The following is a 25812-nucleotide window of genomic DNA, read 5'->3' as shown; positions in this document are numbered from 1 at the left end:
CTCCCTCACTCCTTCCTTCCTCCATTCCTTCTCTACTTCCTTCCTCCCATATTTCCTTCTCTACTTCCTTTCTCCATTTTTTCTTCCTTCTCTACTTCCTTTTTCCTTCCTTTCTTCTCTACTTCCTCTCTCATTTCCTTCCTTCTCAACTTCCTATCTCCCTTATTTCCATCCTTTTCTACTTTCTTCCTTCCTCGTTCGTTGCGTCCTTTCACTTCCTTTCACTTGTATTCTTCCTTCTCTACTTCCTTCCTACTCTACTTCCTCTCTCCCTTCTCTACTTCCTTCCTCCCTTCCATATTTTCCTTCCTTTCTTTCACTGTTTTATTCTTCCCTCTGTACTTCCATCTCCCTCCTTTCCTCCCTTCCTTCCTACCTTCCTTATATTCTTCCTTTTATACTTCCTCCCTCTCTTCCTTCCTTCTCAACTTCCCCTGTCCCTTCTTTCCATCTCTACTTCCTTCCTCCTCTCCTCCATCCTTCTGTTCTTCCTTCTCTACTTCCTTCCATATCACTCTTCCTTCCTTTCACATTTCCTTTGGCCACATATCTGTTTATCTACTCTCTGACTTTGAATGGCACTTTTTATACCATCTTTGTGGCATGCTTTCCTTTTCTCTCTTCCTCTCTTTTTCCCTCACAGAAACACGAGGGTCAGCTGACTGTTCTTCAGCTGGCAGATCTGTTGAGCGGAGTGGCGTCTGGGATGAAGTATCTGACAGAGATGGGCTTCATCCATCGCAGACTGGCCGCTCACAAAGTCCTGGTCAATAGCAGCCTGGTCTGCAAGGTGTCAGGCTTCAGACCGCTCCAGGACGACAAGATTGAGGCGGTCTACAGCACACTGGTGAGTATTTTACCATAATGCAACCCAGCACACTGAAAGGATTCCCAATGAGTTTAAGGAGCCAACAGTAGTCAGCATATTTCTCTAAAAGTCACAGCACAGCTCTTATCTTAGTTTTCATCAAACTTTTATGTGTTTTTATTTTTTCATGCGAGTGCTCAGCTGACTGGGTGGTGTATTTTAAGAACGCTTCAATGCTTCATGCTTCTGTTATGATAAGATGAATAAATTTGGAAGTCAGGATACAAGACAGATACAAAATGTCAGTCACACACACAATGCACTCATACTGTGAAATAACGTCATTTTGAAAAAGGAAAAAGAATTGGTTAATTTTTTCAATGTTTCAGCATATAATGATGAGATGGCTTCTGTAATCTGTACTGTAAAGTGTACTGCAATTCACTTTGGATAAAAGCATCTGGTTAATAAAAAATTGGTGATAAATAGTATTAATTGTAAAGGTTGTGTTTATTTGTGCTAATTTTGTAGATCAATATCTAACAAAAGAGGATATCTTTCTGTCTCTCTCTTTCTCTCTCAGCATGGAGGGAAAAGTTTGGTGCTCTGGACGGCCCCAGAGGCCATTCAGTACCATCGCTATAGCTCAGCCTCTGATGTATGGAGCTTTGGTATCGTCATGTGGGAAGTTATGTCCTTTGGGGAGAGACCTTACTGGGACATGGGCAACCAAGACGTATGTCTGTCCCTTAATCTCTTCCTGTGTATCACCACCTGTCCATATCTTCCTATGCATTTCCACACTCCCTATGCCTCTGAGGTTGCTTTCCCAAACCTTTTCTATTGTGTTTCTATCTCTCCCTCTTTCGGGAGGCTTCTTTTCACTGTGTTTTAGATCTCCCTAAAAATCCTCTTATGTTTTTGTGATTAGATTATTTTTCTTCCTCGCTCTCTCTCTTTCTCATATCTTTCTGTTGGTAGGAAGGGATTTTGCAGTGTGAAGTGAGGAGTTATGTATTTGTAAAAAAATTTCAAAGTAGCTAAAGCGAGGGTCTTTTAAAAACCTTTGACTTCAAGTCCACTTGAGCTCCGTGACCAATCAGACTGAGAAGTTGCTCAGCGTGTGGCCTTCTTTTCACGCCTGCTGCAAAGATCCCCATAGTCATCCGCACTCAAACATAAACTCCAGTCTGAAGGGCATAATGCTTTTTGGACAACGTAAGTAATGTAATATCTAAAAATTGTAAGAGAGCAGCATGAAAATCAAATAAATAAGTAAATAATCTCACCAGAAAATAAAATTCACTACATAATATATATATATCTGAAAATGATGATCTATTTGTTGTCATGTGGCGCAGTCTTGTGATCCTTTCAACCCAAAACAATCAACATGGCGGCCCATGTTGTTGTGCTTGCTATTTTTTTACTCACCCTCAATATCATTCTAAACATGTATTATATATATGTATTACTGTGGAATACTATAATAAGGAGATATTCTAAAGACTGCGCTAGTTGCTGTTTTCCATGCAATTACAATGAACGGGAACTAAAGCTGTCAAGAATAAACTATGATAAACAGACCGAAATCTGTCATTTATTCATTGACACACAAACATTTTTATTATACTTTTGTGGTGCTTTTGCATTCTTTTTGAAGCTTGAAAGCTTCAGCACCCTTTCATTGTAATTGCATGGAAAAGAGCAACCAGCAGTCTTCAAAATGTGCCTTTTTGGTTTGTTTTTGGGTGGACTGTTCCTTAAAAATTTTGGTACATCAATAGAAGAATTTAAAATGTTTTTGTTGATTTTTTTTTTTGGTTACACTTTACAATAAGGTTCCATTTGTTAACATTAGTAAATGCATTAGTTATCATGAAATGATAAACAATTAACAATATATTTGTTACAGCATTTATTAATCTATGTTAATATTAGTTAATAAAAATAAAATTGTTCATTGTTAGTTCATGTTAGTTCATAGTGCATTAACTAACGTGAACTAATACAACTTTTGATTTACATATTTTTTAGTATATGTTAAAATGAACATTAATAAATGCTCAATAAGTATTGTTCATTGTTAGTTCATGTTAACTAATGTTAACAAATGGAAGTGTTAGAGAGAGACTCTGCTAAACAGAGATTAATCGAAGGCCTGTTGCGAGAATAAAAGTAGATTAGTGTTGTGGATATGACCAGACGAGATGCCCAGAAGTATTTCTCCTCTGTGACTTGAGACAGAACACATTTGGAACTATTAAGTCTTTGTAAAATTAAGAGCCTCAGTATGTAAAGCTGTTACACAAAAGAGGCCGGTTTCCTTCCCCCGTGTTTATGGCTAAATTCATCTGATTTCTGGAGAAAGTCACCCTTGCACAAGAGTCAAAGACATTGATTCATTCATTGCTAGAACCTTTAATTTTATTCATTCTGTTTTTAAAATTTCACTTTTTAGTAGTTACTTTATTTAATTAAATGGAATTTTGAATTTTTATTTCAAGTGACAAGATGATGATTTGATACCAGTCAAGGACACATATTGAAATGCATCATGAAGTGAGACATTTATTTTAGTTTGCTAATTTCTCGCAAAAATACACTGCTTTGGTGCAGACCAATATAATGATATATACAGTATGTCTTAACAGAGAAACAGTGATGTGATTAACATTTACATCATGGGATTTTTCCTAAATAGTAAATGTTAATTGTACCAGACAACGATATATTTACCTTCAATTAGTCCAAATTCTCCTTTTTCACTCTGGATTTATGTGTGTCTATATGTATACATGTGCATTACAGATAATTAAAGCGATAGAGGATGGGTTCCGGTTACCTGCTCCTGTAAACTGCCCGCCGTCTCTCCACCAGCTCATGTTGGATTGCTGGCAGAAAGAGAGAACGGAGAGACCCACCTTTACCCAGATCCATAGCGCTCTCAGCAAGTCCATCAGGAGCCCAGACAACATTGGTTCCTCCACACTGGGACGCAGGTACTAAAATGTTCCCTGATGCTCACAGTGCTCCTCAACCTTGTGAAATTTCACTTCCTGTTTCTTTCAATTATACATTAATCCAATTCCTCCAGTTCTCTTTAATTTCCTTCTTGTGGATATAGCTGCTTAAAAGAATATGTGCTTAGTCTAGTTTTCCACATAGCAGGAATCCACATTTAATCTCAGGATTTGGTATTCTTCCTTATCTTGTTGTAACTATAGGAGTGCTATATCGAAATATATGGTCATTTGGTACTGTAGTATGTTTCCTACAAGGGCATATGTTTCTCACTCTGAAAGGTAAATCTCTCTCTCTTTGTTTCTGAAGGACTCTGGGCTCATCTGTATCACTAGCAGAACGAACTCTTCCCTCCTTCCCTTCATTTAGTTCAGTTGGCGAGTGGTTAGAGGCTGTAGACATGGGACGCTACAAAGACAACTTCACTGCTGCAGGATACTGTTACCTGGAGTCAGTGGCTCGCATGACTGTTCAGTGAGTGATCCGTTTTCTTGGATTTTAAAAACAAATTCAGACTTGGGATGTCAGAGGTATCGGTACTTTGAGTTGATACTAAAATAAAAAAGATGTAACAATGCCAGTCCTTGCTATAGCAACTCAGTTCACTGCTTTTAATGCTCATCTGCATACTTGTTCACATTCTTCTTTACAAAAATACTTGTCTTGGAGAGGTATTTATTTAAACAGCCAGTTTTTCTTTAATGAATTTAAATGGACAGGACAAAAAACTAAGTAAATGGATTATATTATAATCCAGCCACTTTTATTATCTTTTTAATATGAATCAAACAACAATATTGACAAGAAAAAGAGAAAACTACTCACAGCTCTTTCTTTTTTGTTCTTTATTACTGATTGTTTAATTTAATAATTACTTGGATAAAATAAAAATCTTGTGCAGGTGTACATTAACGGGCTCTTAAACAAGCCCTTATAATAAATCTCCAACTGATTGACAAATTCACTTGTGAAATGGATCGCTGTATGCCAATGATTGTCTTATGATCAATAATATGGTAGTAAACAATACATTGTATTCTAAAGCCGCTGTATTGTCTTATCAATGATTAACAATGATATATATATATATAATTTTTAAATATTTAAAGATAAATAAGTATAATTTCATCAATATATATTGAATTATTGTTATATGAGGGGCTTTCTCAGCAAATGTTTGTATATGCGATTAATTAATCGGGACACCATGTAATTAATTCGATTTAAAAATGTTAATCGATTGACAGCCTTACTAAATTTTAAAATATATTTTAGTGATAGCCACAGTCTGCCGGCAGATTAATATTCTGGAGGATGAGAGTTTAAGAGTTTTCATGCGCATTGCAATGTATATGCAACCTATGTGGTGACTAATGATTTTCAATTAGTCAAACTCCCACTTAGACTTTGAAAAACATTCATGTTACTTGAATTGGTGCTATTTAGTGCATTTTTATCTTTATACTGTGGAAGGCTTTGTTTGGAAAATTTTAATAAAGCATTATAGCGTTACATATTGTTTTGTTTTCTTTCCTGATATGAAAATAATTAAATTAAAAGAAGTGTATATATATATATAGTGTCAAATTTCAGCACTTTTCAAATCTGTGATTAATTGAGATTAATTACATAAAATTATATGATTTATTCACAATTAAAACATTTAATCGACTGACAGCACACATATTGTAGTTAGATATATTTATTAATTATATATAAAAATAGTGTTTCTTAAATATTGGCCGCATTCATGCCCCAGGGTTGATTTTTATTATTTTAATGATTTCATGATTTTAAATGTTTTGTTTTTGTTTTATGAAGGTCACATTAAAACTGACTTTTTACCAGGACATCATAATTTAGATTTCCTACCTCAAATGCCTTTATGAACAGATTTTACAGATTTGAGCCAGACTTTCAGCTACACTTAAATAAGTAACATCCAGATATTTATTAACCTTTACTGTGGAATTTAAATTGGTATCTGGATTTCTCATTTGATTTTCATAAAAATATATATATATGTGTGTATGTATAATTATAATTACTGGTATTAGTATGAACTATTGAATTTTTCAAATGTTTGGCAAACATTTTTTTTTTTTCATAGTACTAAAATTGGTATCTGGCTTATTCCATTTTGTGTAACTCGCTCTGCTGTTTTACAGGGATGTGTTGAGCCTCGGCATCACTTCTCTGGAGCACCAGAAACAGATCCTGTCTGCAATACAGACTCTTAGAGCACAGGTTATCCAGATGCATGGTCGCGGAGTGCAGGTTTGATACGCACAAACTCTTAACCACTTACTCCAGACCAGCAGCCGTGCCCTGGCTAACAAAGGGACAGACACATGGACGTCTGTTGTCATAATTACCCAGCAGCCCATTTAACAATCTGGAGGTTCTCATTTAGTCACTGCAATGGCAGTTTTCTTCCTAATCTTCCCCATTTCCTCCTCTTAATCTTCTCTTTGGTGGAATAATTATTTAATTCCACAAATCAAGTTCCTTTTTCTGAGGGACAACATCACGGGAAAAACAAGATTGCTCCTCTAAAATAGCCTGTACTGATTTTGTCTGCTTTTACTTCTGCTATCCAACAATGACATTTACACATTTGACTGATCCCAGTGCAGCCAAAGGGGGTGTATGTCAGTTTCCTTAAACCAGACAAAAGAACTAATGCGTTGTAGCCACTGATTCTCCTGTAAAGTGGACTAAACCGAGAGCATGCCAAGTCATGGACCTTTTGCTCCTCATTCCAGGAGAAGATCTTGCCGTATCTTCAGGAAATAAGTTAACTACTGATATCTTAACTGAAGAAATCTTAATAATATGTCAATCCCAGCTTTTTCAGTGTATTCCTTCCTTTGACTACTATGTCTGATTTTTCATGTTTACATTTTTCTCCACACAAATAGTTTAAACTCTCGTGTTTTGAACCAAATTTCAGTTTAATTTTGTGTTGTCTGACATCTGTATTCTATAATGTTTTTCCTTGTTTTTTGTCCTCACTGGACAATGTTTGCACTGCAGCTTCCATGACTTACTTAAACTTGTCCCATATTTATAAGAGGATTTATTTATGTTTACAGATACTTACTTAATTTTCGAATATGAATGCAGAAATAATATGCTTAAAGGGATCTTCCACCTAAAAATTAAAATTCTGTAATCATTTACAGAACCCATATGACTTTCTACCTGGGAACACAATAAGAGATTTAAGGCACTATGTTGGCCTCGGTCACTAATCACTGTCATTGCATCTTTTTTTTCCAAACAATGGAAGTGAATGGTGACTGAGTCTAACATACTGCCTAACATTTTTAGGTTGAGTAAATTATGACAGAATTTTCATATTTGTGTGAACTATCCCTTTAAAAATGGCTAGGGAAACATAGCACTGAATCTAGACATATTGCCATCATGTCATCGAAATGCTCCTAAACTTTGTGAATTCTATTGTTTTTTCCTGCACTTTGAAAGGTTGTCTGTGAGTGAGCGGATATGACCGGGATGTACAAACACACACATACACACATTTACAGACTTGCATTACCCACTGCAATGGCAGTTGTCCGATAATCTCGGACATGTGTATTACTTGATGTTGGTGTTTTGTACAACGGAAGTGGTTGTTCTTTAAAAAGAATGTTCTGAATGTGCTAGTGTTGTTTAATTTAGACTATTGCATTTTGCTGTGTGATGCAAGTGTGTGAACAAGACTTGGTTGGAAACTGAAAATCTGTGTTAAACTAGTACTGAGTAAAACCCTTTATTCAGAACATTCACATTATGATTGTAGAATCAGATCAGTGAAAATAACGTCCATTGCACAAGTTCATAACATATTTGTCAATCTTTTCTGTTACAAACTCAAATGTACAAAACCAATGGCAGGATTTTTGTGTTTACCATGTTTGTTTGTTCTTGGTTTTTAGAATATTAATTATTGAAAAGTTTAGGAACCTAGCTTAGGTTCGTAAACACACAGATACAGAGAGAGTTCACACACATATTCATCATTTCTGCAGCCATATCATATCAGAAAATGGCGCATCCCAAATTAATAATCACTTAAATTTGAAACGACAAAGACATACTGCACTGCACAATTTAGCAGCCCTTTACTGTTTTCATAACTGAATAAGAATCGATTCCCCCTTTGCATTGAGTGTATCATTCTGATCTGTTTGATACTGTAAATATGTATTTGAAAATGCAATCTATTTTTATAATTTGTTTGAATAATAATGTGTTGAATGAGATCCTCTCACTGTGTTAAAATTAGTTATCGTTTGAATTAGATGAGTAGCAAACAAACTGAGTTGTTTGAAATAATCAAAGTCTTCTTTTGTTTTAGAATTTTCGATGATTTTTACCTGGTAGAAAAACAGATGGCTGTTGCAATATTGAAAAATGTTATTAAAAAAATACAATACAGGTACTCTCTGCTTTATTATGTTTGCCTGTGGTCTCGTTGCCTTCCAGCATACCTGCCTGAATTCATATATTCATGGAGTCTATTTGAATCATGTGTAATCAGTGAGACAATCAAGCACACCAACCCCCAGAAAAACAGTTTCCTTCCTACTCTGATTTTCATATGAGAGGGAGAGAGAATTAAATTACCCCAGAATGTTTAGAAATATTCAACTTTACTGCATACTTCCCACTGATTCATGTATCAAAGTATAATCCTGAAGGTCTTGTCGACCCTCCTGTTGTTTTAGGCAAAGGCACGTAGGTCCCCCTCGTGCCACCAAAATAGCACCAACCCGCATCTCAGAATAGCATTCTCAGATATTCTTCTCACCACAAATGTACAGAGCGGTTATCTGAGTTACCGTAGACTTGGTCAGTTTGAACCAGTCTGGCCATTCTCTGTTGACCTCTCACATCAACAAGGTATTTCAGTCCACAGAACTGCCACTCAATGGATGTTTTTGTTTCTGAGTAGATTCTAGAGACAGATGTGCGTGAAAATCCCAGGAGATCAGCAGTTCCAGAAGTCTCAACCCATCTGGCACCAACAATCATGCCACGGTCCAAATCAATGAGATAATAAAAATTCCCCATTCTGATGGTTGATGTGAACATTAACTGAAGCTCTTGACCCGTATCTTTATGATTTTATGAACTGCACTGCTGCCACACGATTGGCTGATTAGATAATCACATGGATAATTGTTGTAGCCAGACGGGCTGGTTTGAGTATTTCTGTAACTGCTGATCATTTATTTTATAAATTCTCATTTTGCAACCTTCAAGAAAACTTTAAGGTATTATTGTACAGAAGTGTTTGCAAAATGTATTTGGTAAGAAATATTTAAGAAGCACTATCAGAAGCTGTGTGAACTGAACATTCAGATATTCAGAACATTTTTTAATTCCTACTTTAATAAACATTAAAGAGTGCATTAAGAAAATAAAGGTTTCTCTGTGTAACCCCTGTGCCTAAAAGGGTTAAAAATTAAGTCCTCAATCAGTTCAAAAAGATGTAAGATGTCCATAGGCTTAAATGAATCCCATTGCTCCTTATTATCAGTATTAATTCGAGGGGATTGCCTTTCTTTTTTCACGCTGCTTAGTGCTAAAAAGAGATAATGATGGGGAGAACTGGAAGTGTGAAGAGCAAGAAATGCATTGTGCAGACGTAAACCCAACACAAATACTTCCAACTCCCAGCAGTGAAAAAGCAATGGGCAACTATGTGTGTTTGTTCTAAGAGGTTTTACATGTTTTTGTGTTCAGATTAAAAGACCCTTCAGAAAGAAGCAATGCATCCACCTCTAAGCCAGTGTGAAGCAAAAAGTTTCCTAATGCAAGTGTTTGATCTAAGCAATTAGAGTGCCAGTGTTTAAATCGGATTTGGGAAATTAATCCGGATTGAGAGCAAGTGTGAACAAACAAAGTGGAGTGTGGCTTGATCTGGTCTCTCTCGGGGAGTGTGCCATCTCTTGAGGTGCAAATAGTGCTCAGTAGAAAGAGTTCAGTTCATTCACTGTGGATAGAGATGTTAAGGCAGTGTATTTAAGTGACAGAACGAGTTCGATGAACAATTTGCGCTGGATATCCTTCTGGGCTTTTAGTGGCTTTCAAGGAAATAGTGATTAAATATCAAGGAAGCTGAAACACTAACAAATGTTCATTATTATGCATTAATCTTGATTTATTTGTGTCTCGCACTATAAAGTGTACTTCTAAATAATATTAGTACATGTATATATGTACGTACAGTGGGCCTCAAAAGTGTAAGTCTTCATTGAAAAGTAAGTATAAACACCATGAGAACACTCAGTCATCATACTGCTCTGGAAGGAGACACATTCAAAAGGACCATGTGAAGATGCTGGAGGAAACAGACAAGTATCTATATCCACTGTAAGTCCTATATAGAGAGGGTTGCTCTCTACAGTGAGTCCTATATCGAAATAACCTGAAAGGCTACTCAGCAAGGAAGAAGCCACTGCTCCAAAACCACCATCAAAAAGACAGAATATAGTTTGTAAGTGCACATGGGGACAAAGATCTTACTTTTTGGAGAAATGTCCTCTGGTCTGATGATACAAAAATGTAACTGTTTGGATATAATGATCATCGCTATTTTTGAAGGAAAATGGGTGAGGCTTACAAGCCGAAGAACACCATCCCAACCGTGAAGATGGGGGTGGCAGCATCATGTTGTGGGGTGATTTGCTGCAAGGGGGATTGGTGCACTTTACAAAATCATGGCATCATGAGGAAGGAAAATTATGTGGATATATTGAAGCAACATGTCAAGACATCAGCCAGGAAGTTAAAGCTCGTCACAAATATGTCATACAAATTGATGACCCCAAACACACCTCCAAAGTTGTGGCAAAATGGCTTAGGGGCAACGAAGTCAAGGTATTGGAGTGGCCAGTGCAAAGCCCTGACCTAAATCGTATAGAAAATTTGTGGGCATAAATGAAAAAGCATGTGCAAGAAAGAAGGCCTACAAACCTGACTTGGTTACATCAGTTCTGTCTGGAGGAGCGGGCAAAACATTCCAGCAACTTATTGTGAGAAGCTTGTGGAAGACGACCCAAAACAGTTGACCCAAGTTAAACAATTTAAGGCAATGCTACCAAATAATAACAAAGTGTATGTAAACTTCTGACCCACTGGGAATGTGATGAAAGAAATAAAAGCTGAAATAAATAATTCTCTGTACTATTATTATGATGTTTCACATTCTTAAAACAGTGATCCTAACTGACGCAAGACAGGGAATGTTTTCGATGATTAAATGTCATGAATTGTGAAAAACTGAGTTTAAATGTATTTGGTATGTTAACATCTGATTTTAACTTGAAATAATGTTGTTTAATTTGTGTTCAGAGAAAGAAAGTCATACACATTTGGGATGGTATGAGGGTAAGTAAATGGGATACATTTAATTTTTGTGTGAACTATCCCTTTAAACCTGGAGAAAAGAAAAATCAATAAGAAATATTTAAGATATTGCACTATTTCAAGGTCACTAATAAAATGAAAGTCAATTTTTTGAGATGGAACATGTTAACTCCTTTGTACAAAAGCTCAGATTTCCTTGCTTCAGTTGACACACACGATGCTATTTGGAACAGTCATATTATACTAAATTAACCTGGATCATCAAGTTTATTAAACATTTTCTGAAAACCTATGAAAGCGTTATGTGAAAAATCATATGGATTTCTTTTATGGTACTTCTGCTATTTTTGAATGGAAAAGAGCAGCCATGACATTCTCTTAAATGCCAATTTGCTTTCAGGTGGAAGAAAGAAATTCATATGGCATATGGCAAAAAATTTAAGGGTGAGTAGATTGTGACTTAATTTTCATTTTTGGGTGAACGGTCCCTTTAAGAAGCGGTTTTGCCTCTCAATCAATTTTCATTTCTTGTGATAGTTCTCAACTCTTTGAATGTGCATTCATCTGAAAGTCTTGTTTGAGTCATCACGTCTGGGGTTTACAGTTCAAGCTGTTTCCTGCTCTGTTCAGGGGCCGTCACACTTCATCAGATTAATTCTCAGGTTCTCAGATTAAACACTCTGTGATCACAGTTATACACACCTTTCCCCTTCAATCTCTTCATGTCTTATTCCTAAATTCTTTTCTCTCCATTTATTTGATGGGTGTCCTCAAAGCCATCTTCATTTCAATTTAGGTCACATTTTACATGAGTAATTACACTGCAACTTGGATACGGTAAAGTACTTAGTACTAGTAATGAATAACATGCACTTAGCTTGTAATTATGTTGTGGAACAGTGTATAATTACACAGTTATCACTATTGTAATTATGTCATTGTGCAACATAGGCACCACAATGTGAAGTGATATTGAAATTTGAATCATTCTTCTTTCTGAATGTATCCCCCTGTATTTTATCTTGTGTTCCTTTTCCAACTTTTGTCTTAATTTTAAATAATATTTCTGTTGTTTAATCATTTATAACCTAACCAGCTTGTTTTTGTGAAATTGTTTTGCTTGTAAAGTGAGATTGTGCTATCTTTTTATAAAATAAATGCCACTTGGTTTTCTATTTTGTTATCTAATGCAATAACATATTACATTTTTAAGTGTGGTTGATGTGTCCAAATACTTTTTGGGGCCACTAGATGTGTGGTCAGGTAGAACAGTTGACACGGTTGTTGTAGTCCTTTACTGCACCTTAGTGGCTTGTTTGGGTATTGCAATTAATGCAAACCAGTAAATTGACATCTGTAGGATTTAAGATTCAATGGATTGATCTAAAAATAATTTATTTATTATTAGAACTATAAAGAAGATAATAAAAACCGAACTTTACTGAACATTGCTGTGCTAAGAGAATACAAATGATATCTCCACAAATTATTGCTGACCAAGCTGAAAAAATACAAAGTCTGATCATTTAGTACTTCCCATGTTTTATACTTCCAATCACTTGCTACCTTATTACATTCCTTGCTCAATCACCTCTTCCCCCTCTGTCTCTTTGTCTCTCTGTCTCTCACTCCCTCCAACTCAGACCTAGTGTCTGAGCTATAAAGGCAAATATGTGCGTGTCTTCAAGGATAGCTTTGGCAGTGGGTTTCCCAGCACCGTGTCCACTGCGTGTGTCCACTCTGACCAGCAGTGGATAACTCTGCCCGGGGCTGCGGCCCACTCCATACTGCAGAGTGGCCACATACTTGAGAGTGTGCAGGGGCACCACGCGGTCATCATGATCGGCAGTCAGCAGCAGCATTGCAGGGTATGGTTGTCCGTCTCGAGGGGCCTGAGGAAGATTATGAAGGGGGGAGTATCTGTAGAGGAAATTATCAAAGTTAAAACTTTGAACCCCATAACACCAAAGCTGTGTCCAAAACATGAAATGCTGCCTTATCAGGTAGTATCCGTAGGAAGGCAACAGTCTGTCTACTAAGATGGACTGATGAAGGGAGCATAGATGTAATCTTGGATGAAATGTATATTTCTATTTATTGGCTGTATGGAAATCCTACAATATTTCTTAAAGATTTATGTGGTTAGTCTTAAAGGTATTGCATGGGAAGGTATGCAGGTTTTCTTACTCCCTAAAGGATATTAATGAAATAAGTGTCGTCAGATATCTCACCGGTCGCTGTGACAGCACTAAACTCTGTAAACAGTAAACAGAAATGTGTCCATGGGCACTGACATTTTCTGCCTGTGAATAATTTTTTGATTTCTTATAGTATTGTAGTTGCAGAGAATTTTTGAGGCTTAATGCCATATTTATACCATGCTGCTCAAAACAGTTGTCAGCTGAGGGTGCTATTTTCTGCTGTTGTTTTTGACAAATGCTTCTGCTCTGTGTCGGTCTCAATAAAGCTCATTTGGTAATATTTGGAGTGCAGGGTTTTGGAAAGAGGGGTGTGGCTAATCCAATGGCTCAGCTTGTGGAAATTCTAGGATGGCTAAAATCGCTGACAGTACCTAAAAACAGCAGAGGCAGTTAAAAACAATGGCATAAAAATGGCACCTTTAATCATGAAAAAATAAATACATCAGTTAAAGCAGTGTAAGCTATATATGACATCAGTGTTAATTTCACACAATAATTTGTAGTTTTTAATTTTTGCCATAATTTGTGTCTTTTGACGGAACTCTCCTTTAATTTTTAGTCAATATTTTATCATATTCATTCATTTTAGTGGGTTAGTAAAGCAAGTTAGTAAAATGGTATGACTTCAGTAGACAAAAATAACATTTTAGTTGGTGATAATGTGCACCACGACCAAATAAAAATTCTAATTTTTAAGAAAAAAATATGGACAACTGACATATTATTATTATTATTATATTATTATTATTATTATTATATTATTACTGGAAAGAGGGGGTGTGGCTAATCCAACGGCTCAGTCTCATGGAAGTAGAATGACTGCAATCGCTTACAGCACCTTTAACAGAAAAAGAGCATTTATATAAACCAAGCTGCAAAAACAGCTTGTCTGGAATTCGTGGAACATGTGATGTCACAAGGACCAAATACATCTGCATATGCAATGCCTGGTTGCGGCTTTATCCCTCACCCCCAACACCGCAATCAACAACAGCTAGGCGAGATAATTCGCTCCAGTAGTGCATCCCGGTCTCACTCTGCACAGTCGTCGCTCGGCCCCGCCCCGCTCGCCACAGACACCTTTATGCGTCTGTCTGGATGTAAATATTTTTCTACATAATCGTGCACAGACAAATGTCTTCGACCGCTTGATACATTTCACGGGCCACTTTTAAAAGACATGGTGTCAAGTTCAACTGAAGAGGAGAATCTTTTTCTCATTCAGCTGCTGCCCTGCTGTTTTGAGCACAAACGCATCATGGACACTTTCTTTCCTTCATCTACTTTATTTTTAGATGTTGTACGATTCAAGCTTTGCAAAGTAACGGTTATTTAAGCATGGGACAGTTAAAACACTTTGACGTAAAACACTTTGATTGCAAGTAAACAGTACTCATTCATGAATATTTAATGTCATCATGACTGACGTGCTGACATCCTGTTTACACTGGGCATTTCCGTGACGCAACACGATGCAATAGTTTGAGGCTGTCTACACCGGGCGTGTTGACACAAACTTTCTAAACCATTTATTTGTGTTGTTGGCAGTAGTAGCACCACCGCGTGCAGCGTACAATGGAACAGGACATCTGTTTACTGTCGGCGCAAAGCAACGTGCCGCAACGGATGATTTCATGGTAGACAGCATAGTTGAGTATACTGCTTTTGATGCGAATCTCGCATCTGGTGTAGACAGGGTGTGAGTGTTAACAGTTTAATATATTCGGATGCAATGTGTTGGATGTGCGTTATGTATAAACCCAGACATTTAGTTTATAATGTTTTGGTGCTTATTCAGTTTCTTCATATCGATTTTCAAAAATGGTTCTATTCGAGGGGATGCACAATGTTAGCCAATCAGAACAGTGGATGTTTACGTTGAAGTTTTCAGGAGACGCAAAACCAAGCGTTTCAGACAGAGGGCCAGAGACAGGGTTCAAAATGATCATATATTACTAAATTATGAAATGCAAAAAAAAAATTAACTTTATCAGTGGACCTCAGGGAAGATAATACAACAATACAAAAAGAGCATTTCATGACCACTTTAAAGATTGGATGTTTAATATGTAAGATTAAACAACATGAGAAAACTGAAAAAACCTCTGAAATAATAGCATAGCACATAATTAATATAATGAAGATTAAAAAAAATGGCGTATGCAACAGAAGTTCACCCGTTTATTCACCTCAGTAGCCTACAGATGTAAATTGTAATGTTACGTTTATGTTGTGGATATAGCCGATTAACCTGACATCTATAGGATGTTTTTGAGTGAGGTAATAAACCTGTTATTAAAGTTCATTGCACAGGCATTTCGATTTTGTAGCTCATGGCCAGCTCAAGCGGGAAATCCCAAGCACAACTGGATTATTTTATTCAATCATTCCTAGATTTTTCTTTAAAAAAAAATAATAAAAAATTTGAATTAATATCTTGCAGATTCATTTTTTTCTATTCATATTTGCGTCAACAGTGTTTTAAGTGAAAACGTTTGAGTATCATATCATCATGATGCATTCACAAAAAATATATATAATAATAATATATAATAACTTTTTTAAATGGACATTTTCATCAGTAATTTCATTGTCAAGATTAACACTACACCTAAAATTAAATGTTTATTTTTGTGTGTTCAGTTAGCATGCATAGCTATGAGAGTCTCCATCTTGCATGCCTTGGCCTACATAGTTTGCAAAATAATAAATTATTCTACAAAGCTTACATATTCAGTACAAGTACTTCATGTAATTATATACAAATTTAGATTTTCGTTATACATAGTAAAAAGCTAATTATTTTGTAAATGGAATGATTCTATAACTACTGAGCAATGAGCAGTGTAGTCATTAAATATTCACTTGGTTATTTCTGAAGCGTATGCAAATCTAATGCCTGGAAAGTCAATCTAAAACTAGCTTCCTTATGAGGTACCATCATTCTAAAACAGCTTCGGTTTCTGACACAGCATAAACTAGTCATATATTTTAGAAGTAATAATGGAACTCTAGCATTGTTATAGGTTATATGGTTATAGACTGTTCAGCAGACAGGAAGTCATACTTGATAAGCCATTTAAACTGTTCGGGGTCATCCGCACAGCCGTAGTCAGTGGTCCAGGCGTGACCAATGGTGAATTTGTGAAACTTAAGCAAGTCCATGACCCCGACCTCAGCCACCGCACAGCCAAAGAGCTCCGGCTTTTGGTTCACACATGCCGCTGGAGGAGAAAAACAGAGATTATACCACTTCTGCTGTAAACAATGTCCTTTCACAGCTCACATTTACCAGACACACTGACTCATACACCTGTACTCAAATGAGTAGGTTTAAAACATTTTACAAATACTGCTCACACAGAAAAGACACATTTGACACAACTCGCATATTTAAAAAGACACATAACTGCACAACTGACTAAACATATAGATCAACCCTATTCTCACACACATTCTGTTTAAAGTAGTTTGGAATGCTTAGTAATATATTTACCACTTTTTTTTTTTTTTCAAACCGGTGCACCACCTACACACACATACTCCCACACTCATCTTGTTCTGATTATTACCCACCATGCACATATTCTATCATGGTGAAGAATTTACATAGACTTCTATTGTTTTATACTGAGCTAAATGATCATTTTCTATCCCATTAACCTAATCCTCACAGACACCTTTCTGCATGTTTATATTGTCGTTTAGACATGTCTTTTTGTATGGATTTTAAGCCATTTTCCTCATGGGGACAATTGGATGCTCTTTACAAAGTAGGTGAATTTAGATTATACTATCCATGTGGGGGCATTCGGTGATTAAAAATGTGAAAGTGAATGGTAACTGAGAATAACAATTTGCCTAATATCTCCTTTTATGTTCCACAGAAGAAAGTCAGATGGGTTTGGAACAATATTACGGTGAGTGAACAAATTTTCATTTTGAGTGACCTAACCCTTAAGTGTCCAACACTTTTTGGGGCCCCTATACACAACAACTCCACTGACTCAATTATGTCCCCCCCTTATGAATAAGACAGAGATTGAAACTGTATTTACACTTCCAGCTGGTGTGTGCCACCCGTCTAACGACTGCATCTCCTATTAAACGTGCTGTTTAATGAGGGTGACAAAGTGAGCTTGCTTCTCACCAGCAAGAAACGAGCACATCTTTGCCTCTCGCAGCAGCTGCTGGTGTGACTGATGTGAGAAAGTGCTGTGTGTGAATACCAATGTCATGTTTACTCAACAGATGAGCTACCTGTGAGTAACGCCACAGACGGCACACATCATTAGAGCCGCACAGCTGCACATCCATACGTTTTCATTAAAGCACCACTCTAATTTAACCATATGCAAAGGTGTATTTTTGCTAAAACTGATGAGTCTTATTGTCTGTTCTTTATTATCTAGAGATGATTGTGTCTGTCTGCCTTCCTCTCTGCAGCTCTGACGCCACACGCTCTTCCAGGAAACGTACCCACAAGTAGGCCACCGTTGGAGGCTCCGTTGATGGCGATTTGGCTGGCAGTGGTGTATCCCTCCTGGATCAGGTACTCAGCAGCACACTGGAAGTCATCAAAACAGTTCTGCTTGTTCCCAAGAATGCCAGCTGAAAACATACAAAATAAATGACATGCCTATATTCAGCTTTTCTTTACACTTTGGCAGATGTGTTTTACTTTATTATAAAAGCGACTTACAGTACATTCAAGGTATACATTTGATCAATGAATGTGTTCCCTGGGAATCAAACCAATTATCTCGCATTTGATAGGGCCATGCTCTACCAGTTGGAATGAATGTATAAGGGAAAATGAATGGTTTTTTTAGGGATGTACCAGTACTGTTATCGGTATCGGCTCCTATACAGCACTCATGTACTTGTACACGTGTTCGTAAAAATGCTCAGATACCAAAAACACCATCATGAGCTTTGCACACTCTGTAGCAGATGAAGGCTAGCAGAGCGCTAATTAACATTTTACTATTAATCACATACAGACTACATATTTATTGAATTAAATAGCAGCCTTTTGGGGTTTAATAATCACTTTGAGTCACGTAGTGACTGGCTTTTCCAGAGTGTGAAGCTACATCTTAACATCAGAGCTCCTTGGTCACAACAACACAGAAACACTTCAAAATAAAGCTCTGCTAAAGTAAAAGCTCAATTAAATTAAGGGGGAAAAGTACGATATAAATAGATCACTAATGTATAGCTATATAATATTCACTGTAATACTACAAATAATAATAATTATTAGAAATCAGTAGTCATTTTATTATATTTGAGCAATATCTAATATCTGTGATGCTCTAATATGCAGCACTTTATTTGACAAAAATAACTCCAATGTTGTATTATGGAAAAGGCTGTGAAGATCTGAATAAAATCACTTGATAAAAATAATACAATATCATGTTGAAAATGAATTGTTATACTTAAATTTTATTAAAGTTTTAAGGAATTTATTGAAAAGATATCTGACTTGGTATCGGCAAGTACTAAAAAAATTTTTTTTTTAAATGTCATCGGGACATCCCTAATATTTTTTTAGCTGGCACCAAATTTATTATTATTATTTTTTTACACAGCATTAAGTTTACAGCATTTTTAATAATCTTTTACTTTAGTGCAATGTGACAAATAAAACATAAAACACTATAATATTCCATTTAATTTTAATAATTTGCATCCAAAAGTTGACCAAAATCTAATATTCTAAATAATATTATTATATATATTATAAAATAATTCATTATAATTATATATATTATAATATTTTTATTTCTTCATAATTTTTTTTTAAATAAAATAGTTATTATATTTTTACATTTATTAAAAAAAAAATGAATAAAATAATCACTGCTTAAAATAGTTTTAATCTATATGTAGAATGCCACACTGTTGTCACTGGCTGCATTTCACACACATTCAATTATTTGTCTATATAGCTATATTTTGTGTTTTGTTTTGTTTCTTGTTTTTGTTTTGTTGTATTTTGTTTAGCTTTGTTAGGAAAAAAAGCTTCAAGCATTAAATTATGGACCTGTTTTAACAGTTCTCACATTTTGCTTTTAAGCAGTCAGTTTCTAGTTCAGCCCTAAATGGGATTTGCAAATCCAGCAGGCAGTGTTTGACAGACGATTGACTCAATTAGATTCATCAAACTTTCACAACTGGTAAAAAGTTTACTTTTATGCAGAGTAGTCAGTGACTCCCTGCAAGTTTCAACCAATTTTCTTTTGGAATTTTTAAAAAGTTTTAAAGTTAACTGAACAATTAGAGCTGTAGGGATTTTGATAAAAAAAAAAATGTAAATGATCTTTTAAAAAGCACATTAAACCACTCTGAGTTTGAATGAAGTGAGGATCTGATGTACCTTTGTGCCAGGTTTGGCCATACTCTCCTCCTCCTCTGATGTTAGCAACAGCTAGGATACCACCCAGGTGTCGTATAAAAAGTAGACGCGCAGTACTGCACACAAACAAAAACACTCTAACTCTTTCTTAATGGAATGTTACAGGTTAAATACAACTTCAGATCTATCGACAACAGCAATGGAATTTTTACGATTTTCACAAAATAATTCAGACTCCTGCCCTAATATGAACAACAGATGCGGTCTATAAAGCTTAATTTGTATTTAGGCTGGAATATTCCTATAAGACTCCTCTCTCTTTGTGTTTTTATTAGTCTGACAAACAGCTTGCTTGCAATACTGACTTGTAGTATGGCTGAATTGAGTTTTCAAAGCCTCCATAACCATACAGGAAGACTGGATGAGAGCCATCTTTTTCTATTCCACGCGCATGTACCAGGAACATTGGGATCTTTGTGCCATCCTTACTAGGGTAAAACACCTGTAAAACACACAAACAGGTTCCTAGAGTTTCAGAGAGGTGCATCACATTTTTCTTTTGTGATGTATAAAGTGTCCCTGAGACCTGCAGTGATTCATTGTGTTATTTCAGGACTGAGCGCAGCCTGACCTGAGTTGTCTGGTAGTCACTCGGCTGGAAGCCTTTTACTTGCACCTGTCGGAAGACTGTGGGCTCTGGGTTGGGCTGACTCAGGTCACAGTGGTAGATTATGCCTTAGGTGTTAGAATTAGTGAATATGACAAAAACGTACTCCAGATAGACAATTAATATTAGACCATAAAACTGCATATATATACTAAGAAATTATTTACATTTTGATCTAACTGATTGCTTCTGAATATGTCCGTTACCATGACCGTTGTATGACACATTGCTTTTTGTGTTCCTTATTTGTAAGTCGCTTTGGGTAAAAGTGTCTGACTGAGTGTTTACCTGGTGTAGTGAAAGAGGTGAACTTGTAGAAAAAATCAGAATGCTTCTTCTTGCAGCTGAGTCCAACTACAGTGCCCACATCTAACGGCAGGTCTCGAATCAGTTTTCCTGAGTCTAGTTCATAGAGCTGTAAGATGTCCTTCACATCATGCACATAATTCACCAGCAGATGACGCTGGTTCACACACTCCACAAAGCCTGTTGACAAGACATGAACCCTAACAGTCAGGCCACACTTTTATTTTTTTCATTGGAAATGAGTTATGATTGTGTCCACAGAGCTTGATGACTCCTGATACTTTTGAAAAATATGAGCCAGCTCTATTTCCAGAGTTTATATGAAAAATTATACAGGGAAAAATGTATGACACACCGGGGCTACTTGTAACAAGGGGAAACTGACTACGGTATACAGGTTTTTGTAATAATTGTTGTGTGCTGAACACTATACAATTTAGGACAAGGGTATTTTGTTTGTCACATGTGTATTAAATGTATTATATAATTTATGAATTACAATATAAGTTGGTTAAAACAATGATTTGTATATTTGTATTTGTACCTTTAACTTTTTTTTTTTTTTTGCTTTGATGTTTACATTTAGCTGAAGAGATGTTACAGTATACACTGCAAAAGGTGTTAAAATAAGCACCCGTCTCCCCTATATATGATAGAAAAAAGAAGATGCAGCTTTTCACTGTGTTTGAAAACATGCCGGTAAAACATGCTGAATTATTGGACTTGGCACAAATGTAACACCATCCATAAATTAAAGATTTTCTGAAGCATTTGGTTAGCTTGAAAGAATTTTGGATGCTGCAGTTGACCAATTTAAAGCTCTTTGATGCAATCATGACATTTTGTAGATAGTGCATCTTGTACAAATGATGCGCGTGTGTGTGTATGTGTGGTTTATGTCAAATGATTAGTGTTTACATGGAGTGATATATGTGACCTGCTCCATCAATTTGAGTTTTCTGCACTGTAGTAAGATGTAGTAAACAATTATAATTATTATGTTTCTACTCCAAACTACCATTTAAATGTTGGCAGATATAATAATTTACATGCTTTGCTTTTTACTTTAGTTAGTACAGAAAATTCTAAATGTTTATCTGAGACAAAGGGACTCATAATGATGGAGCAGGTCACATATCTGTCCATCTTAGATTTTACTAGGCCATGTTGTAATAAGCTGCAGGAGGTCATCAGCATCTTTATTCCGCATCATTAGGACTTTAAAATGCAAAACATACATTTCTAAGTCATTCATACATCCATCATCATGCTTATACTGTAAACATTCACATTGTTTCCTGAATCCAGAGCAGTCACTGTGGCTCTTATGAACAACAACATTTACATGATTGTGTTAGGTCAACTTCATACTGATCTAAAGCTAGCACCAAATTTTGACTAAATATAAATGTTTTGCTTTTCTTGGAATTTGAACGAATAAGAGTTGAGCCTCTTCCAGCCTTACTTGTGTATGAGAGATGTTCTCTTACCCAGGACGTCCTTCTCGTGCTGAGTTATTAGGTTTCTCCAGTGTGTCTGCTCTGGTTTCTGCAGGTCTATGTTGATGAGACAGTAGCGCGGTGCATCCATGTTGGTGTGTAAAGTGAAGACAGTGCCCTCATTTGTGATGTATTTGTACTGTGCTTCAAATGTATCAACCAGCTTCACCCATGGCAGCAAACCTGGAATAACAAGAAAAATATATACAATGTGTTTGTTTGTGTGTATATGCTTCAGTGCTCTGTTTTCAAGTCATATACCTGTATACAGACAACCCAGACCTTTTAAAAAAAAACATGTTCATATACGGAATTTGCTATAAGTATTTTGTTTTTAATTGCTTGTTTGTTTATTTACTAGATGTTGTTTGTTTCTCTGTCATATGTATGTCTGTTTGTTTGTTGAATTTCCCATATGTTTTTTTGCTTGCTTGTTTATTTTCCCTTAAGGATTTTGTTTGTTTGCTTGCTTGCTTTCCTATAAGTGTTTTGTTTGTCTGTCTGATTTTTTTATTTGTCTTATTTTCCATTAGTGTTTTGTTTGTCTGTCTCTCTGTCTAATCACCTATAAGTATATTGTTTGTATGTATGTCTTTACATTGATTTTTAATTTTTCTTTGTCTGTCTAATCTCCAATCTCTCTCATTTTTCTCTGGGTCTGTCTGTTTATTTTAGTTTGTTCAATGTCCTATAAGTATTTTGTTTGTTTGTCTATCTCTCAGTTTGTTTGCTTTATTTCATATGTATTTTGTTTGTTTACCTTCCTGTTATAATTTCTTTGTTTGTTTCTTTGTCATTTGTCAGTCTGTCTGTCTGTCTGTTTGTTTCCTATAAGTATTTAGTTTGTTCGTGTGTCTGTCTTTTTTTTTTGTTTTATTTTCTATGTAGTTTGTTTGTTTACTTTACTGTTATTATTATTTTGGTTTGTTTCTTTGTCATCTGTCTGAAAGTCTGTCTGTCTGTTTGTAGGCCCCATCCCCATTCCAATCATTCACACATGGACTGGCCTGTGATGCCATTGGACAGCTGCTGCAGGTCACAGTACCACAGACGGTTCACTGGCTCACAGCCTTCAGTGATGGACAGCACTGCATACCTGCCATCATCAGAAATCTGGAGAAAAAGGAGAAATAAAAACAGGAAGAATAGTGTGTAAGAAAAAGAGAACATGAAAATGAAGAACAATTATTTTAAGATATAATTTTAGCTCATACTTTATAATTTATTTAATCACATTGCGAGAAGTGTAGGACCAAGTTTCATAATTGTATCTTCCTAAATCATGGGTTGTGTATAAATTCAGTGTTTTCTTACAGTAAGGCTACTGTGCCACTTTGGATTCTCAGGAAATTCTGCCACTAAGATGTCTTCTGATTGGCTGGTGCCAATTACATGGTAGTAAAGCTTCTGGTTTAGGTTTGTGGTGGTCTCAGTTCCTAGAATGGACAAAACACAACCAAATCACTGCACTTAATGGAAATCCTTGTATTTAAATAAAAAAAAGCGTTGCATGTTTGTCTCTTATTTTTTACATGTTCCAACTGTCAACACATTTTTGTTTGTTTTTACAATGTGTGGTATGAGGCAAAATTATTTTCTGTGGTAGTTGGCAGCATGCCAGAGATGCTTGCTGTTGATAAACATAAAGCGAATAGTTCAATCAAAACTAAACATTCTGTCATCATATACTCGCCCTCATTCCAAACATGTATGACCTTTTTCTTCTCCAAACACAAAAAAAGATGTTTGGCAGAACGTTGGGGGCTGACAGCCTCCGTCAACATTAACCTTCTTTGTTAAGAAAAAATATGCAATGAAAGTGGATGGTGACTGAGACAGTCCTTTCAAAGTCTTTCAAGCAAGTCAATCCACTGTCGGCCATCTTTGGAACACTATCGGGAGGCTATTTCCATTCATGCCAGTGCAGCTCCTATCTACTTGAATGGGGAAAGACCTAAATCTCACAAACGGTTGGTCGAGATTATGATCAAAGAACATTTTCAAATCAGCAATAAAATGTGATAATATTGGAATCATAAATTGTTCTTCTTTATCACATATTACGCTAACATTTTCACGGCTTGTATAGCTAATGCGCATGCGAGTTTTTGAGTTGAGAACTGGAATTGACAGGCGATGTCTGCTTACTAAAAGGTAGGCCTAATTGGCTCTTTTACCTGTAAGGTGGGACTTCCTTTATACATATTACATCCGTTGACCATTGGGCCCTAGAGTCTCTTGGTTGGGTGTTCCAATTTCTCCCATTAATTTAAATACAAGTAGCCGTACATCTCCTTTCGCGTTTCACAGTAGACAGAAAGTCATACGGGTTTGGAACAACATGAGGGTGAGTAATAGACAACAGAATTTACATTTTGGGTGAACTTGTATTTAACCCAAAATATGATTTATTGATTAGGATGTTATTTGCCTTGACAAGATACCAACACGTATAAACACAGGAAACAGCTATTCAAAACACACAGACAAACATTCTGTGGCAAGCACAAACACTAAAAAAACCATAATTACATAAGCACACATGCAAGTGTGATGAACCTGTTTTACCCGCCCTGTACGGGATTCGGACCGGCGTTTCCGGCATGGGAGGAAGGTGAGGCTTAAGTCTACAGCCTCTAGCGTAAGTTGCTAGTGCACCTCTTGACGTCAGGAGAGTGAGGTTTATACACATTGCACAGCTATCTATCAGCTGGCTCCCGTTACATATGCAAGACATTTTGCTGAGACATTCACATACCATCAGCTTTGCCATCCTGTCGAGGGTAGCAGTTGTAGAAGATGCCTTTGGCATCATGGGTCCAGGCCAGGCAGCTGAACTTTACCCTCTCCAGAACATCAGGCAGCTGGGTGAGATCATCAGCCTTCAGGAACTTTACAGTCACCCAATCAGAACCCGCGCTGCTTAAACCATAAGCAAAATACTCGCACTCCTCTGACAGGCGACCCACTATAAATCCACAGGGAGAGAGACAAAAAGCTGATACAAATAGTCACCAAAGAATGAAGATTCCATAAAATTGCTTAATGAGCAAATGTTTCTGAAGTATGATGACAAATTTCCTTTTGAAACGGGAAGTTTGGGCAGGACAAATAAAAAGGCGTTTTTTTTAAATAGCATTTAATTTTTGTCACAACCATGAACCGTGATATGGTTCTTGTTAAAGGGGTAGTTCACCCAAAAATAAAAAATCACAAATTTTTTACTCGCCCTCACGCCATCCGACTTGTTAATGACTTTCTTTCTTTTGCTGAACACAAACAAAGATTTCTAGAAGAATATCTCAGCTATGTAGGTCCATACAATGCAACACAAAAAGCTCAAAGAAACACATAAAGGCAGTAGAAGTGAAGGGGTGCTAAGAGTTTCATGGTTTAGCATTCCAGTTTCTCCCATTCATTTAAATAGAAGTGATCTTCTATTCTCTTTCTCTTTCTCATCTCTTTCTCCTAAATAGCCTCTGGCCTCACACTCAATAGAGTACAATTCCAATTAAGCACTGCGTTTCCTCCCTGAAATTTGCACACTTGATTTCTCGCAA

General features: G+C 36.3%; 2 protein-coding genes across 3 annotated transcripts in view; one reads left to right on the top strand and one right to left on the bottom strand.

Moving 5' to 3' along the window:
- LOC127620336 (ephrin type-A receptor 7-like) overlaps positions 1-8273 on the top strand; it is a 176790-nt gene extending 168517 nt beyond the window's left edge. For both annotated transcript variants that reach the window (XM_052093538.1, XM_052093537.1), the window contains 5 exons: positions 644-847; positions 1392-1544; positions 3620-3810; positions 4142-4306; positions 6001-8273. In XM_052093538.1, coding sequence (XP_051949498.1) covers positions 644-847; positions 1392-1544; positions 3620-3810; positions 4142-4306; positions 6001-6115 — 828 coding nt within the window. In that variant the 3' untranslated portion in view covers positions 6116-8273. The remainder of the gene's footprint in view (positions 1-643; positions 848-1391; positions 1545-3619; positions 3811-4141; positions 4307-6000) is intronic.
- Positions 8274-11504: 3231 nt separating this feature from the next.
- LOC127620045 (prolyl endopeptidase-like) overlaps positions 11505-25812 on the bottom strand; it is a 35135-nt gene continuing 20827 nt past the window's right edge. The window contains exons 5-15 of the mRNA XM_052093122.1: positions 25011-25220; positions 23567-23688; positions 23260-23365; positions 22244-22435; positions 20736-20933; positions 20412-20515; positions 20146-20282; positions 19802-19896; positions 17896-18027; positions 16484-16640; positions 11505-13135 (exon numbers count right to left, since the gene is read on the bottom strand). Of these exons, the coding sequence (XP_051949082.1) occupies positions 12841-13135; positions 16484-16640; positions 17896-18027; positions 19802-19896; positions 20146-20282; positions 20412-20515; positions 20736-20933; positions 22244-22435; positions 23260-23365; positions 23567-23688; positions 25011-25220 (1748 nt within the window). The 3' untranslated portion in view covers positions 11505-12840. The remainder of the gene's footprint in view (positions 13136-16483; positions 16641-17895; positions 18028-19801; positions 19897-20145; positions 20283-20411; positions 20516-20735; positions 20934-22243; positions 22436-23259; positions 23366-23566; positions 23689-25010; positions 25221-25812) is intronic.

This window comes from Xyrauchen texanus, chromosome 26 (assembly GCF_025860055.1).
Source record: "Xyrauchen texanus isolate HMW12.3.18 chromosome 26, RBS_HiC_50CHRs, whole genome shotgun sequence".
NCBI lineage: Eukaryota > Metazoa > Chordata > Actinopteri > Cypriniformes > Catostomidae > Xyrauchen > Xyrauchen texanus.
Note: the sequence above shows the minus strand (reverse complement) of the source record. Positions and strands in the feature narration are given on the sequence as shown.